At 42.3% G+C, this 16,943-nt stretch overlaps 1 protein-coding gene across 4 annotated transcripts in view; it reads right to left on the bottom strand.

The window, feature by feature from the left end:
• ATG7 (autophagy related 7) overlaps window positions 1-16,943 on the bottom strand; it is a 247,595-nt gene that overhangs the window by 170,996 nt on the left and 59,656 nt on the right. For all 4 annotated transcript variants that reach the window (XM_040491951.1, XM_040491952.1, XM_040491953.1 and 1 more), the window contains 3 exons: window positions 15,605-15,808; window positions 13,824-13,939; window positions 9,120-9,195 (listed from right to left, as the gene is read on the bottom strand). In XM_040491951.1, the coding sequence (XP_040347885.1) occupies window positions 9,120-9,195; window positions 13,824-13,939; window positions 15,605-15,808 (396 nt within the window). The remainder of the gene's footprint in view (window positions 1-9,119; window positions 9,196-13,823; window positions 13,940-15,604; window positions 15,809-16,943) is intronic.

The raw sequence follows: 16,943 nt of genomic DNA on the forward strand, positions 1-16,943 counted from the left end.
CTTACCAGAAATGTGTAAAATTTAAAGAGCAGAGGTTGCTACTTAAAATTTTAGCCCCTTCCTTAGACATGCACAGAAATCGCAGAGAAATCTAAAATCCAGGTACCCTAGGCAAAATCCTTATAAATATTTTCACACCTATTTAAGAGGCCAGTCCTCAATTCACAATCCAAGAAGTTTATAAGGATTTGTCCTTTGCTTAGGCGGAGAAAAACTCACCATCACCTTCCTACTTAGAAGTGTGCCTACTTAGAATGTATAGGAAGCATTATGCTCATTCAGCATTTTTCTGAATTTGCCCAATAAGAATCCCCTGGAACTTGATTCAAAAGGCCTGGGGTAAGGCCTGAGGATCAGTATGCTTAACAAGAGCCCCCAGGTGATTCTCATCAGGCAAGCATATGAAACAGGGGCTTTCGGTGAAACAAGGCTTTCACACCTTCCTGTGGTTTGCTCTAAACACTCAACATCTCCTGTTAGATGTCAGAAAACAGATGGAAGCATTTAGCAAACCTCTCATTCTTTCCATGTTTTCTAAAGATAGCACCACCACACCTCATTTTGCCCACGTCCCAAATAATGTTCAAATGAAAAGGCTTTATAAAATGATATTAAAGTCATTTCCCCATCCACATGGGAACTAATAAGTAAGGCCTCCCGACACTGCTCAAGGTAAGTTCTCTAACTTTGGGGACTGCACACAGTTTACTGTCACCTCTTAGTCTATTATTAGTATTTGCTGTCAATCTTTCCTTATGGGGGTGGGGCAGGCATTAAAGAACTATTTTTAAAGATTTAACTCTACCTATAAATAAAAACAATGAGCCCATGACAGAAAACAGAAGAGCAAACAACAACAAAAAATAACCCATACTCCAACAGGATATTTACTCCCATTTTCGTATTTAAACAAAATATTTAAATATTTAACTTCCTTTTAAATCACCTCCTCTGAATACTGAGAGGGGGAAAGTGCTAATTTTACAAGCACACATAGGCCTCTCCACCTAGCTTTCAGGCTACTAAGAGCAATTCCTTAGAGGGGCCAAACCTTGCCTGCTTCCCTGCACATTTTATTTTTTAAGTTTATATTGTTTTTTTCCTCTCAACACAGAAAAGAATAAGGAAAAAATTTAAATGGCCCATATGGTAATGGATCTGTGGATGCCTAGGACTGAGGGTGGGGATATTAACCAAGTAAAGGCGCAAAGCAAATTCTGGGGGTGATTGGGAATGTTCTGTATCTCACTTGGAGTGGTAGTGGTTATATACGAGTGGAGTGTATGCACTCAAAATTCATTAAAATGCACACTTAAATGAGCATACATAAATTATACCTGAAGGGGCGCCTAGGTGGCTCAGTTCGTTGGGCGTCCGACTTCGGCTCAGGTCATGATCTCACAACTCATGAGTTTTAGCCCCGAGTTGGGCTCTGTGCTGACAGCTCAGAGCCTGGAGCCTGCTTAGGATTATGTATGTATGTATGTATGTATATATGTATGTATGTATGTGTGTGTGTGTCTCTCTCTCTGCCCCTCCCCCACTCACACAGTCTGTCTCTCTCAAAAATAATAAGCATTAAAAAAAAAATTATACCTCAAAAGGGTAAATTAAAAAAAGAACTGTTTATAATCTTAACATTTTCAGAACAGTTCAGAAAGGCACAAAGGAAAATTATAAGTCCGTATTGCCCCCCAGTCTCCCATCCTCAAAATAATCTCCAGCTTCAGTTTTCTGCATTGCCTTCTAGGAAAAAAAAAAAAAATCACACACAAACCAGCTCTAAGAGGTATCATTGCTACCCCCTGAATCTTTAAAGGCCCACCTGGGAATGACAGAACCTAGAAGAAACACAATCCACTGTGGCTTCTTGGCTCCCTTAGTTCTCATGGCCCACAGGCCCCAACAAGGGTGAAAGCAGCCTGAGGTGAAATCCCCCAGGTCAAATCCTAGTGAGGCACTTGGTGGTGTTTGCATTTGGCTGACAGTGCCTAGTGAGCAGGACAGGCTCCCCTCATCAGCAGGAGTAAAAACCCGGCAGGAGATATGCAAAAGCCTCAGAGCAGGGCCTTTAAACTCTCTTTGGCTTCCCTCCTGGGCGGTCCCAGCAGCACGGTGGGTGATCGCAGCCCAAATCATTAGGCACACCTGTGCATGCCTAATTAGCTCCACAGGCGCACAGGCAGAACACATGCTTAGGCTGGAGGTGTGTGCTAGGGACAAGGTGTCAAGGGTCCTTCTGGAAACCGAACTCATGTTGATGGGAGCACAAAACTCAAAGGCATGTTCAAAGAGCAGGATTTGGTCTGTGTTAACTTGACGAGAATTGTGTTTTGTCCCATAGGATGACACCGAGAAGCCATTTATTTTTAATAGACTGAAGCTGTGGTTCTCAAATGCCTAACGTCTCTGGAGACTGTCACTCAGTGGATCTGGAAGAGGGCCGGGAAATGTAATTCTGAAATGGCTTCCAAGGTGACTCTGAGGCACAGCTGGACATGGGAACCTCTGGATTAGGCGGTCTTCCACATAAAGGCCAGCTAATATATATACAGTGTATGTATGCATGTGTGTGTGTATATATATATATATATATATACACATGTATATATATACACATATACATATATGTAGTGTATATATATATATACATATATATATATATGTATATATATATATATGGCTAGTCTATACTCAGACCCACTTAGATCTCCTCCAGTCCATTCTCCAGGCAGCAGCCAAATCTTACCATGGTATATCCAGCTCATGACTTTCCACTGCTTTTGGGGTGAGGGTCCAGGCCTTTCAAATGGTCCAGCGGATCCTGACTGCTTCCCCTCAACCTTATTTACTGTGCTTTCCTAGCTCTGTTACTGGCACGCCCATGGCCCTGCAAGGCCTCAAACTCACCAAGCATCTTTCTCACCCATCTTCTCTGCCTCTCCTGTCCCTCCCCTACAGTGCTTAACCCCTCTCCTTTCTCTCTTCCATGAAAACAGCTGCTCCCTCTCCGCCTTGCAAGCTGTGCGGGAAGGCATGTCCTGGAATAACATGGAAAACAGGAAGAGAGGGAATACCATCCCTGTGCCCTGTGCTCTTGGGTGTTTTTGCACACTTATCTCAATGTACCCTCACAACTTTCTCGGGGAAGTAGCATCACTTGCCCAAGGTTCCACAACCACTAAATGGCAAAGCCAGGATTCAGAGTTCTGTTCCTTCTGGCTCCAAAGCTTGGGGAAGACAGCTGCAGAGCATGGGGGAGGTTAAAAAAAAAAAAAAAAAAAAAAAAAAAAAAAGGGGGAAGAAGGAAAAAGAAGGCCATAGGAATTAAAACAAACAAACAAACAGCCCTACAAAACCCAAAAACACAATACCTAGATAGGGGCTATCAGGGCCTGGGTAAATGAAATTATCTTCAGTCGTTTATGCCCAGTTGGCTACAAAGTCAGTAGATCAGGAGAAGAAAGGGGCCCCTTCTATTCTGGGCTACCACTGGCAGTGTGTATGCCAAAACTGAGTGAAATCAGCCTGAGCTCCAAGCCCACCTTGCCTCGATGGGGAGCAGGGACAAAACGCCCACAGACAAATAGCCACTCTGAGGAGGCACAGCACAGCCACAACGGAACCTGCTGCCTTGACTTCACACCAGTTTCCGGCAAGCCTGGCAGTACTTCTAGAGCTTGGAGTTTGAATAAATAAAAATGAACTCCAAACTCCAAGAGTTCACTCTTGGATGCTGAAAAGAGTCTTAATCAAAATAAATGTCAAAATGGGGAGTTGAGCAATTGCAAAACCCCAGGCACAGCACAGTCATCTTCATTTCAGACAATGGTGTCGGCGACTCCCAAAGATTCACCTCTCCTTATCAAACTGGAGTCACCGAGGGACAGAAGAACTGAGCTGGAAACGAGCCAGCATCATTCTTAGAAAAATCCTGCAGAATGGAGCTGGCCAGTCTTTGCAACCCTTCCCAACACACTCATTGCTTCCAGAGTTTTATGAAGATTCTTTGTAACTTCCTTTTTAGCAGAGCACAGAAGCTCCCATTTTACCAATTAAAAGCGAAAGAGAAAGATAAAACCAACATTTACAAGTGTCCCTGATGTGCCCGGAACTGTGCTTGATAAATGTGATGTAATCTGTACGTTAATTCCAGGAGTATATTATATAATTATCCCCATTTTTTTAAAAACATTGAAGTGACAATCATGTTTTTAAGTTTATTTATTTTGAGAGAGAGAGAGAGAGAGAGAGACAGAGAGACAGAGAGAGCAAGGGAAGGGCAGAGAGAGAGGGGAGAGAGAATCCCAAGCAGGTTCTACACTGTCAGCATAGAGCCCAACACGGGGCTCAAACTCATGAACTGTGAGATCATGACCTGAGCTGAAATCAGGAGTGGGACGCTCAACCAACTGAGCCACCCAGGTGCCCCATGATTATCCCCATTTTACTGGTATAAAATATGAAATTCAGAGAGGATTGGTAACCTGTCCAAGGCCACATAGTAACAAGTGATGAGAGCTGCCTCAAATCCTTTTGTAATAGGAGCTAAAGAATGGATGGATGGAAATGAAATTAAGACGCAAACCCAGGATTCTAATCGGACCTATATGATCATAAAGCCTTTGGGCTGCCTCCCATGTGGGACCTCTCAAACAGGACGGCTTCATCAGGTGAGCAAAACTCATAGGGCACAAATAACATCCTTGAACTCGTAAACTTATGCCCCAGTCCTCTGGGACAAGAGATGCTAAGGCACATCTGAGCTCTGGCACCAGGTGTACTTCATCCCCTCCGTCATGCACCAAGTAAGGCCAATCCCCGTCTCTTCTTCTAGGGCCCCACACAGAAAGCACGGATATTGTCAGACTTTGTACCAGATCCCTCTTTCTATTCAGGGGCCTCCAGCTGGAACCAGGTCCTACCACATCCAAATAGTGTAGGGTATATCCACAACCTTAGAGGACTCCAAAAGCAAAAGGGGATAAACACTGGGTGACCTTGTGCCAGTTACTGAACTTTTGTGAACATCATGGTGCCTGGCACACTGTTTGGAAATCATCTGCTGATGGGAGAGCTGAATGGAAGGGGGTCTGGGAGGATGGATAGGTCACAAACCACAACATCTGATATAGAGAAACACCAGACATTTAGACTGTCCCTTTTTCCTGCCATTCCCATTATCATCAATCGGATGGGTATAGAAACAGCGGGGGAAGGAGACTCCCTTTCTTGGGCTACCTCTCAGGAAATGGGCTTTTATTGCTTATCTTCTTAATCTCTTTCTTCAGCAGTCAGTCCATCCATATCCCCAGAGGCGCACTGCAATAAGCATTTCCGAGCAAAGGGAGCTTATTAAAAGCTAAAGGCCTGAGGATTTGTGGGGGCACAGCCTGTGCAGACAGGCCAAATAACTAGCAGCCCAAGGCATAGCTAGGGACCCCAGCTCTCTATCACACTTGTCTTCGAGATTTCCCAGGCCAGGTCTCTCCCAGGGTCCTGCCCTAGTTTGGGCTTTGTTCTGCTTTTCTGAAAGTAATTAAAAGAAAGAATTCAAGAGCCCAAGAGAACCATGGGGTTGGCAAGTCCAAACCCCTAGGAAGGGCATACATATTCACGGTCTTTATTCATCAGTACTTGAGAGCCAAGAGTACATTCACCCAAAGACAAAAAATGTGAACTGCCTGGTCCACAAGTGGGATAAGAGCTGACTGCTATATTAATGACTGTGGTGTTTGGACGACTACTGGGCTGCCACCTTGTTTTTCATTTTCTGACAGAGGTCCAGTCAAATGATCAGCAGCTCCACAGGCTGCCAGTTTCCGTCACTTCCCGGAGACATCAGGAGTGGCCTATACCTTTTTTTTAACTTTTTAATAACTCAGCTACCACCCAGGAGCCAGGAAAAGACAACTTTTTTTTGTTTGTTTGTTTTTAAGATCCCACTTGATGGGAAGCAAAAGGAATAATACTATGCTAAGATCTGCAATGAAAAAGTTTTCTCTACGAAAGAAGCCAGGCTCCAAAGAGGACACTATACTATATTATTTCTTTTACAGAAAGTCCAAAATTAGACAAAGGTGTCCCATGGTGTTAAGAGTCAAGAGATGCTTGCCTGTGTGTAAGAAGGATGCAATAATAATTGGAAGAAGCACAAAGGGGGCTTTGGGGATGCTTGATAACATTTTATTTTGATCTTTGTGCTGGGTACATAAATGGTGCTTACTTTGTGATAATCCAAGCTGTATACTTAATGATTTGTATGAGTTGATGCATTTTATACATCAATAAAATGATGATTTAAATTGCCAAAATCATTGTCTTTACAGAGAGAAAGAGTGCTACACTTATTGCTGGCTGCTTGCAGAATCCCGTCCATGTACACTGGGCCAGACACTTTTAAAAAAGAATAAACCCGTAAGCCTATTTTCTTACCTTCAAATGGTTTTCTCATGGTTTTCAAAATCAATCAGAGGTTTTTGTTTTTTTTTTCTCCCCCCCCCCAGGCTGACTACCACTCCATGTCAGAGCCTAATCAAGCCTTTTCCTGCACTTGGCCAATCTCTGGCTGGGCCAAATTCTGCCTGTGGTCCCACGGGCAGATCAACTAAGTAATCCTCATGCCTCCCCAGTCTGACATGGAGAGCAGAGACACAGAGCCCACAGGCTAAGTTAAGCAACTTTCTCCAGATTACACAATGAGCTGCTGGTGGGGGGCCCTTGTGATTCCTGTCCAAGGGCTATCACTTTTCTACTACAGCTCCTTCCACAGGGGCCAATTAGCACACACTCTCCTTTGGGGAACAAAAAAAGGAGCCCAGGGAACTCACGGGTTGTTCTTTGTATGCAAAGCACACAAAAGGGGTTTACTAAGTTCCTATCCAAGAGGAAATCTGAAGAGCCAGGAAAAGGAGGAGGGAAGTGCTGAGTCTGCAGCAGGGCATTGCAACACAGCCCAGTGTTTTTGTGGAAACGATGTTCTCCTAATCAAAACACAGTTGCATAAATGGACTTACTCCACTTAAAAAAAAAAGAAGAAATTTAAAGCCTATAAATAGGAACCACACAACCCTGATTAATTTTAAAGTTCTTTCTCCACTGTCTTTTTTAGATAGTAGCTAAAAATAAAGGCTTGAAACATGAAATAATGTAAGCAACTAATCACCCACAAGCACTGGGCTTTTTCCATATATGGCTGGGTTATTCTTCAGCCTTTGAAAAGACCAAATGAAGAGATGGCCAACAACCAAAATAATCCTTCAGACATTTGAAAACGAGGAGAAAGAACTAGAAGAGTCGGTGAATGACAAACAATTGTGAGGCTCAATGGGGGTAAATGACACTGAGAGGGATTAGTTGCCATAGTACTTTAAAAACATGGGCACATGCATTTTGACGCTGGACCCCTTCAATAAAGGGACTGTTTTGCCCTCTGGCCTCAGCACTGAGAAAACTACAACCACCGTGATTTAACATAAAGGACTTAAAGAAGGAAAGAAGTGCAGGGGCATGACTGAAAATTTAATTAAGGCCCTTCTCAGTATGAGATCTACAAAGGAGATGAGGGCACCTCTCAAGGTCAGAAGAAAGGGACTGGAGACGTGTGAAGAGGGGAAGTGGGTGGGGATTCGAAGGAGATTCGAGAGCATAAATACAGGGGTCGGCTCTGGAGGGCGGCTTCCTTCTGATGGAGGGTTACTACAGCGTCTTTTGGGTCCTACCCGAAATGTCTCTCTAGAAAGATTAACACATTCATGTCAAATAAATGGCACCTTGTGTGAGGCAGACTGGAAAAGCTGCATTTGCACTGCTTTATGGTTTACAAAGCCTCATAACAGACATAATCCTGGACACGAGGTAAAGCACTTGCTTTTACTGATATGGAAACTGAAGCTCGGGGAGGGTCAGTGACCTAACACAAGATGTCTGATGGATGTCTTAGTGCAGGAGGGCTGGAGGAGTGACCTGAAGGGAACGCTCCCATCGGGCAGGCCAGGGAAGTTTCACTCACAAAACCTCACAAAGGACACCAGTAGGAGTGCAAGTTTAGGTGTGGGTTTTGGTTCATCCACTGCCTGTGTCTGTGGCTTTGGGCAAATAATGTCCTCTCTTCTGATTCAAATCCTCAAATGGAAAATGACAGGGCTGTCCTAGAGGACAGGAGGCAGGTGGTGGGGAGGCAGGCGGAGACAACTGTGGGCTCAGTGGGCTGCTCTCACCCTCAGCTCTGAGCCTGTCCTCACACCCCAAGACAGGACTGTGGGGTGCCATCACCCCTTCACAGGGGTCAGCCTTCCTCTTACACACTGAAATACACATATGGTGCCTAGAGAAATGACTTCCAAAAAGTGAGATTGGAATACGTCTTCATTCCTCCAAAAAACACAGTAACAAAACTACTGGCGAGGCAACGTGAATTTGAGTTTTCGTTCCACTACTTTTTTTTCTCTTTCCCTCTCTATGCGACGGATCTTCTTTCATGATACTTCAGATTCTTTTTCTGAAAAGAAACCCGATTTTTTGACACCTCTAATGGTTTTCCCATGCATACCCAGAAGGCTTTTTATGTAGCTAGGGAGTCAATAATATTAACAAATGACAGCAACAAAAATAGTAAGCACCCTTCACTGAGGGCCTGTGACATGCCAGCGCCACTGATGAGCCCTCTGCAGACCATCTCTGGTCTCTGCAACTACCACGTGAGGTCAGTATGACTGTCTCCATTTTATACACGGGAAAACTGGGGCTCAGACAAGTTTAGGGATTTGGCCAAGGAAGGCCGTCTTAATAACTGTAGGGCTGGGATTTAAACTGCCGTCTGGCCAGTTCCGAAGTCTGTTCTTGCTTCTCCATTATGAGACCTTTGGTCAACATGCTAAATGCATCAAAGGCTGGATGCTGCTGCTTGTTCATAAATTCTCCTCACGGCCATCCTACAGAATGGGATACCTTGTAGGTGGTCTTAAAGTGCACCCACTGAAACTCAAGGGCAGCTAGAGGATAAGAAGTGTGGAAAAGTGGCGGGCTGAGCTGATGGTGTGGTCAAGTGACCCCAAATGCATTCCCTCTGAGTGCTGACACCGGGTCCAGAATTATGCCTTCATTTCCAGATCACTAACCTGGTGAGGCACAAGGCCGAGAGAGGTTGGCGGTTCATTCATGCGGTCATCACTGCTGCTGGCAATGGCGTAGCCCCTGAGAAAAGAAAAACAATTAGAGCCACTCATTTAACGAAAGTTTATGTTTGACACCTGTGAGGACGATTTGGCCAGGGGGAGAGCTAATGAAAACCTAACTTCTGCTGGAGGGAAGGAGGAAGAAGAGGGGAGAAGAAGAAAAAAAAAAGCAGCATGAATTTTTGGAGTCAGAAAGGCCAGAGCTTGTGACCCCAGACAAGCTGCTTAACTTCTCTGTGCTCTGGGTCCATAAACTGCATTAACTATAAAATAGGAACAAGACAGTTATGAGGACTAAATCAGGAATAAGTTGGAAAAACTGCCAAGTGCGATGCTTGGCATATGAGAAGTCGATTAAGGTCAACTCCCTGACTCTGAGAGAGAGTCTTGTCAAAAACCGTGGCACCTTCCTGTACTGAAATTTTGAAATGGAAAACTTTCCCACCTTAATTAACTGAGGTGATATGAATGCTACTGTGAGGCAGAACAGTGAGGGATTATTTGGGAAGGAGAATGAATGCACTCCTTCCCGAACAACAGTGAGATGTTTCCTTACGATACAGAAGACACGCGACACAGGACCTGGTTTTGTCCTACAACCAGGGTGAACGCCGGAGAGAGAGGGGTCGCATCAAGGAATCGTGGAATCGTCTCTCCAAGATTTGGTCCCAGATATGCCCTGTCAGGAGGCGCAACGACACTGAGAAGGCAAGGGTAGCCCAGGGGGATGACGGAGATGAGAGGAAGTAAAAAAAAGCTGTTTATTTTCGCTTAACTCTGTTGCACCCAGACTAGCTATGTATGCCGCCAACACTGTACACAGGTCGTCTTTTTGATTTTGCATAGAAAAAAAAAAAAACACCCTTGAGTCATGAAATCAATAGAATATTCAAGTTAATTTCTGAGAATTGGAAAAACAAATCTTTTGAAAATTCAATTCTCTCCTGCCTGTGTTACAAACAGTATAGCAGCGTGATTAAAAACAGAGTTTGGAGCCAAACTGGCTGAGTGAAAGGCCCGTTTTACCACTTACCAGCTATGTAAGTTTCAACAATTTAGCCTCCCTGTGCCTCAATTTTCCCATCAAAAACAGGTCAGATAATAGTTCTTTCCTAATAGGTTTGCTATAAGGATTAAATGAGTTACTCCTGCAAAGTGACCGGAACAGTGCCTAGAACAAAGCAAGCACTATATGAGTACCTGACAAATAAAACAAATTACAGTGTATTTGTCAGATAGGCAGGTGTAAACGTCCTTTTGGCTTCAGTCAGCCTTCATTAGCCTACACATGGCAGCAGAGCCTTAGACAGTTATGGAGAGAATCTTCAAGTGTTTAATCATTTATTTTCTTTTTTGTTTCCTTTCCTTTCCCCCATCCCTTTCTCGTCTTTTCCCTCCTTCCTTCTTTCTTTCTTAAAATTACTGATTTGGGGCACCTGGGTGGCTCAGTCGGTTAAGGGTCTGACTTCGGCTCAGGTCATGATCTCATGGTTTATTGTTCAAGCCCCATGTCAGACTCTGTGCTGACACAGAGCCTGGAACCCACTTCAGATTCTGTGTCCCCCCCCCCCAACTCTCCCCCACTTGTGCTCTGTCTCTGTCTCTCTCTCTCTCAAAAATAAACCTTAAAACAGTTACTGATTCTATTTTTTTAATTAATCTAATTTTGTCTCACTTCTATTTATTACAAGATGAATCTACTGTTTGTAGGTCATAAAGCAAGGTCTTCTTGCCTGGAGCAGATCACAATTGTGCCAAGTTTTCTATCTTTATACAAAGAATAGCAGAGCCAAGACCTGTGAGAGGAGAGAAGCCCATGAGGTTAACAAGGCATTTGCAAAGGGGAGCTTTCTGCCATAGAGTGATTGCCAACCTCCAAAAGCAGTAGCTATAGGATCAGAGGCTGAAGAGTTATATGGACAGACAAATGGACTGGAAGGAAAAACTAGAGTTTGGGGTCTGACAATAAGGAGAAATTATGGAAAATATGCCAGGCTTTGGGCTGGGAACAAGGTGGGCTACATCCTAGGGAATGAATCAGAAATAGAGAAGCCCTAATTCTAGTTCTAGTACTGCTAATCCACTTTGCCTAGCAGTTTGCCAGAAGGAAATGTAAATCACATCATCTCTGTAATTTTTCATAAAAAATGTCCAGTAGTCATTCAAAAATAACCAAGCAAAACAACAACAACAACAACAACAACAACAACAACAACAACAAGCAGATTCGAGAAAGTGAGGTAAATTAAAAACTAACTGGATATGAGGTAATATGAAAGCATCACTTTTAATTTGTCTTTATATGTAAAATAGTAGGGACACTATATCATAAGGTATTATAAAAAGATAAATGCTATGTCTTGGATTTGCTTTAAAATAAGCCAGTGGGAAGAGAAAAAATGTGGATAGCTGTATAGATAAATAATGCCTGGCCATATGTCGGTAACTGTTGAGGCTGGATGGTATGTATATATAATGGCATTTATTATTTTCTGTATGTTTTTTCTTTCATGTATGTTTGAGTTTTCCATAATACAAAGGTTTTGTTTAAAAACAAAAAAAAAAAAAAAGAAAAGAAAAGGAAAAATACCAGGTATTGGAGGAGATAATAGATAACCAAAAGCCAAAAAACAAATAAACAACCCAAAAACCAATAGACAAGAGGAACAGACTTATAGGAGATCCAGATAATGGGGGTATCTGATTAAGGACTTAAAAACACAATTAAGTGTTTTCAAGTAATGAAAAAGATCAAAGTCACAATTTCAGTAGAGATCAGGAAATGTATAAAACAAGATCAAATGGAAATTTTAGAACTGAAACATAAAATAATTAAATTAAAACTCAGGGTTGCCTGGGTGGCTCAGTCAGCTGAGCTTCTGACTTCAGTTCAGGTCATGATTTCATAGCTCGTTGAGTTCGAGCCCTGCGTCAGGCTCCATGCTGAAGCTCAGAGCCTGCAGCCTGCTTTGAATTCTGTGTCTCCCTCTCTCTCTGCCCCCCATACCCCCATTCATGCTCTGTCTCTCTCAAAAATAAATAAACAATAAAAAAAAAACAACTCAGTGGATGGCTTGACACATATTAGATACAGAAGAAATAGGAATTAGCAAACTGGAAGCCAAAAGCAAATGGGCAGACTAAAGCAAGGAAAGACAAAGTACTGGAAAATACAGAAAAGGGCATAGGTTAATTCTGATACGTAATCAAAGACTCAAAAGGAAAGAAGACAGAAAGGGGCAGAAGTCATATTTTAAAGAGGTAATGGCTGAGAATTTTACACAACAGATGAAAAGCATCAAGCCATGGATTCAAGAAGCACTAGAAAACACAACCAGAATAAATACAGAAGTAGGTATATGATAGTCCAACTTCTGAAAACCAGAGACAATAAGAAAACCTTAAAAGCAACTCAGGGCAGGGAAAGAGGGAGAGAAACAAACTGTATCAAAGGAGCAGCAGTGAGATAAACACCAAACTGCTCAACAACAATAAAAGCAGCCAGAAACACTAGTTTTTTACTCTCAATGTGCTGAAAGAAAATTACCACCAATCTAGAATTCTACACTCAGCACAAATATCTTCTAAGAATGAAGATAAAGACATTCTCAGACTGACAAAAATTGAAATATCTTGTTCATAGCATTCCTGAAGTTAATAATAAAAGGCATTCTTCTATCAGAAAAGTAATAGCCTTGGCTGGAAGCTCGAAGATGCAAAAGGAAATGAAAAGTAACAAAAAAGGAAAATGTTAGCCAAACATAATGAATACCAACTATATAATAATCTCTCCTGGGGTTTAAAATATATGCATAATTTAAAAAAATGAGTGTGCAGACACTGCTGTTTGCCTATCCAATACCCTTCTCCATGTCTATCTTACCACAACTTTTTTTGGAGAGGTAATATGCCCAAGCAAAACAATCATATTTGTCAGTCTTCCCTGCAGCAAAGGGTGGCCATGTGATACAGGGGTTAGAATCAATGGGTGAGTCTTCCAGGAAAGCTCTTTAAAAGAGGGGAACCTCAGCTAAGCTGACATGTGTTAACTTTAACACAGAAGCAACACTGGAGGTGAAGCAGTCATCTGGTGACCACAAGGTGACAAGCATAAGGAAGAAAGCTAAGAGTGGCTGAGTGAATGATAAGAAGGAACTTGAGTCCCTGATGGCATAACAAAGCCTGTGTAGCAGCTACAGACTGCCTGCCTCTAGGCTTCTTGCTGCATAAGCAAAATAAAGTCCCATTTGGCCATATCACTGAAGATGTCACATAGAGCCCAGTGCAATTTCTATCACATGGGATTCATGCATTGTCTTACAAAATGTTCACAGTTAAGATTAAAACCTACTAACAGAATAAAAGCATGAAGGTCCCAAAGGCCCCCACCAAAATGTTTATTTTTCCTTATCATCAGTTACCAAATAATTCCAGGAGAGGTCAATTCCAGAAGGATGCAGAGACGTAGCCCCAAAGATCACATGACAAGTTCCCCCCAGGCCAATGAATCAGACCAGGCTTTTCAGTCTTGTGTTTTTGAGGACAGAAAGAACAACACAATGCTCAGAAGAGTCAGGCCAAGAAAAGGCCAAGGGAGACATGAAAGCTTTCTTTGTTTAAATAACCATGTCTAAACAGTAAACTCACCCGTCTGGATGCTGCAAAACAGAAACCATCAATTCCACTGCCAAGGCTCCTGCAATCATGGCCAGTCCTGGACGACTCACAGTGCACTGCTGGTCCAAGGTCCGGTCTCTGGTTGACTACAGAGAAAGAATCATTGATGTGTGCTCAAAGTTCTAGTCCACTCAACTGTCACTGTTTGAAGCATGAAACTCGTCCGTGATAAAGAGATACAACATAACCAGATACTCACTCACTGTGGGCAAAGAACATTCAGCCTCAAATAACATCATCTCTTGTAAGTACCAAGAAAACAAAACACATAACTTAGGTAACTGAGGTAATATGCTAAAAAGGAGTAATAGTTATGAACAAATTAAAGATTAGGGGCCTAACTGCCTCATACATGGAGTTGCACCATATGCTCTTTTAACTGATTCAAATTCAATCCTACTGTGCTTGATAGCTGAGGAACAGAGACATGGAGAGGAATAATCATTTGAATAGCACAAATGATTCTGCCCTGCCACTGTAACTGAGCCAATGCCTCAGAGTTCCTGTGAGGCAGGACAATAAATAACATGCCTTTCCTGCAGTCCTCAGTTCCTATGTGCCTCTCACAGTGTGGGCATTGTGTCCCCCTGAATGTGACCCCTGGGCTGAAATACAAATAGTTTTGCTATGACAGGGCTTCAAACACAAATCGTCTTTAGTTGCAACTAAAGAAATTCTGATCTTCCACCTTTAGGCAAATTAAGAGGTTGTTAGGGATAATTTTGAGTCTGAAATTTTCACCTTATGAACAACTTTACTCGACCCATAATCCTACTTGTTGATAATGAGGAAATAATGGGACCAGCTGTATAATACCACTGATGAAGATCATAAAGTCAGCCTTCTTCACATGGAGAATATTTATCTTTTTTTCTTTATACTGGGAGGCCATAAAAACCAGTCATCCAAAAGAGGTAGGAGTTATTCAGGAACAAGTTTTAAAAGAAGGGGAAAATGAAGAGGAGGGTAGAGAGATAGCTATGCTTTGCTTCACTGTGAATGATGATCTGTTCTGGTAAGAGACCATTCCTACAGACTGTGCCTTGTGTGGAGGCACTAACACTATAGGTAGAATCTTACATTTGAACAGTGTACTGCTTACTGTTCAGAGTACTTTCACTTTTGACCCACCTTGCACTGAGTAGTCAGGGAAAGTATTCTTCCCTCCCTTACTGGGGTTGGCAGATAAAACACAAGATGCCCAGATAAATTTGAACTTCAGATCAACAAGAAATATTTTTTTAGTATGAGCAGGTCTTGAATATTGCATGGGACAAATTTATACTAAAATATTGTTTACCTGAGATTCCAAGTTAACTGGGAAGCCCATATATTTTCACTTGCTAAATCTAACAAGGGGCCCAGCCCGATTCTGCAGAAGCAAAGAAAGCGTAAGAGCCTTATTTGGAATCACCCCATGAGGCAGTGTCCAAGTCTTCAGACCCCTTACTTAATGCTCTCTTCAAAGGAGACAGTGCTTCCAGGGACCAGTCTATCCTGCAGTTTCCCTGCTGGGCTTTCTACAAAAGTGGTTGGTCACTACGTTTACATTAGTGAGCAAGGAACAGCTGTGCACAGTTGACGACGCCAATCAAGGCTCATGGTGGGATAATGTCACCCCCCAAATTGGAGAATTCTTCTCTTTGTTAAAAGACAGTATTTAGATAGTCATAAAAGAAAGTCGGGCCTCTTTGCCCCAGTGGACAAGACAGTTGTAGGAAATATTTGGAAGCACAGAGAAATCCACTTACATCTCCTGGGGCCACCACATCATTGCAGAAATAGCAGCCAAGTTTGTAGCCGGGTATGTTGGCAAAAAGCGATGAGCCCAGGAGGTCGGCAGGTGCCACAAGGTGGCCAGGACACAAGTCCCCAGCTCCTTGCTGCTTAGGTTTCTTCAAGCCGTGTCTCATGACAACAAATGTGTCAAACCCCAAGGCAGCATTGATGACAAGCTGTGGATTTCAAGGAATAAAAGTCTAGAGTTAAGAGACACTTGTATTTTAAGCCGTGACTAATTTCATACTTGGTCAACTTTCAGAATTTATTTTATAATTAATTGTGTATGAGTATAATTAGTCTTGGAAGCCAATACTAGTAAAAGCTACCCAATATTGAGGATTTATTAAGTGCACACACACACACAAAACCCTTGACCAGTAATTAACAATAATTATCTCATTTGGTTTCACTTAAAACTCCCAGCACACATTTCCAATTACAGATGAGGATCCTGAAAGTCAGACAGAGCAGTCAGCTCACTAATATGCCCAAGGTCACTTAGCTGGTAAGAGGTAAATGCATCAAACCAAGTCTAGAGAGTTCTCAACCTCATTCTTTCTACCATATGCTATCATCTGACACGCCTACATAGATTTTCTTTTTTTATAACAGCTTCACTGAGATATGATTCACACACTATGCAGATTTTTAAGGACGATTGTTTTCTCATTTGTACTAGAAGAACTTCTCTTACTTATAACTTATTCTCTGAAATTTCTGGTTATAAAGAAAGTTGGAAAATAAAGAAAAACTGTAACAGAAAAAAAAATCACAATCTCATGGCTCAAACACTTATTACTAATAATTTGGGGTATTTCTTCCCATTGTTTTCTCCCTTCTTGCCTCCCCTCCTGACCTCCTCGCCCAAACAGATACAAATGTGTATGTGTTTATAGAAACAATTTATATTAAATATATACAATATCATATCTTGCTTATTTAACATAATGTGGTATGTTCCATGTTATTAAAGTTTTTGAAAACACGTTGTGCATGGCTGCGTATTATTCCATCACATTTATGTACTAGGATTTATTTAACCATTCACTACTGTTGGCCCTTGAATGTGTCACTGACCAAAGAGTAAATAAGAGCGTCTTTGTCCTCTTGGACAAAGCTTATGTTTAAAAAAAGATTTTTTTTAAATGTTTATTTATTTTTGAGAGAGAGAGAGAGACAAAGCATGAGCAGGGGAGGGGCAGAGAGAGAGAAGGAGACACAGAATCTGAAGCAGGCTCCAGGCTCTGAGCTGACGAAGGGCTCAAACTCTTGAGCCAGGAGATCATCATGACCTGAGCCAAAGTTGAA

The sequence above is a fragment of the Herpailurus yagouaroundi genome, unplaced genomic scaffold (assembly GCF_014898765.1).
Source record: "Herpailurus yagouaroundi ecotype Mexico unplaced genomic scaffold, PumYag 183, whole genome shotgun sequence".
NCBI classification, from domain to species: Eukaryota; Metazoa; Chordata; class Mammalia; order Carnivora; family Felidae; genus Herpailurus; species Herpailurus yagouaroundi.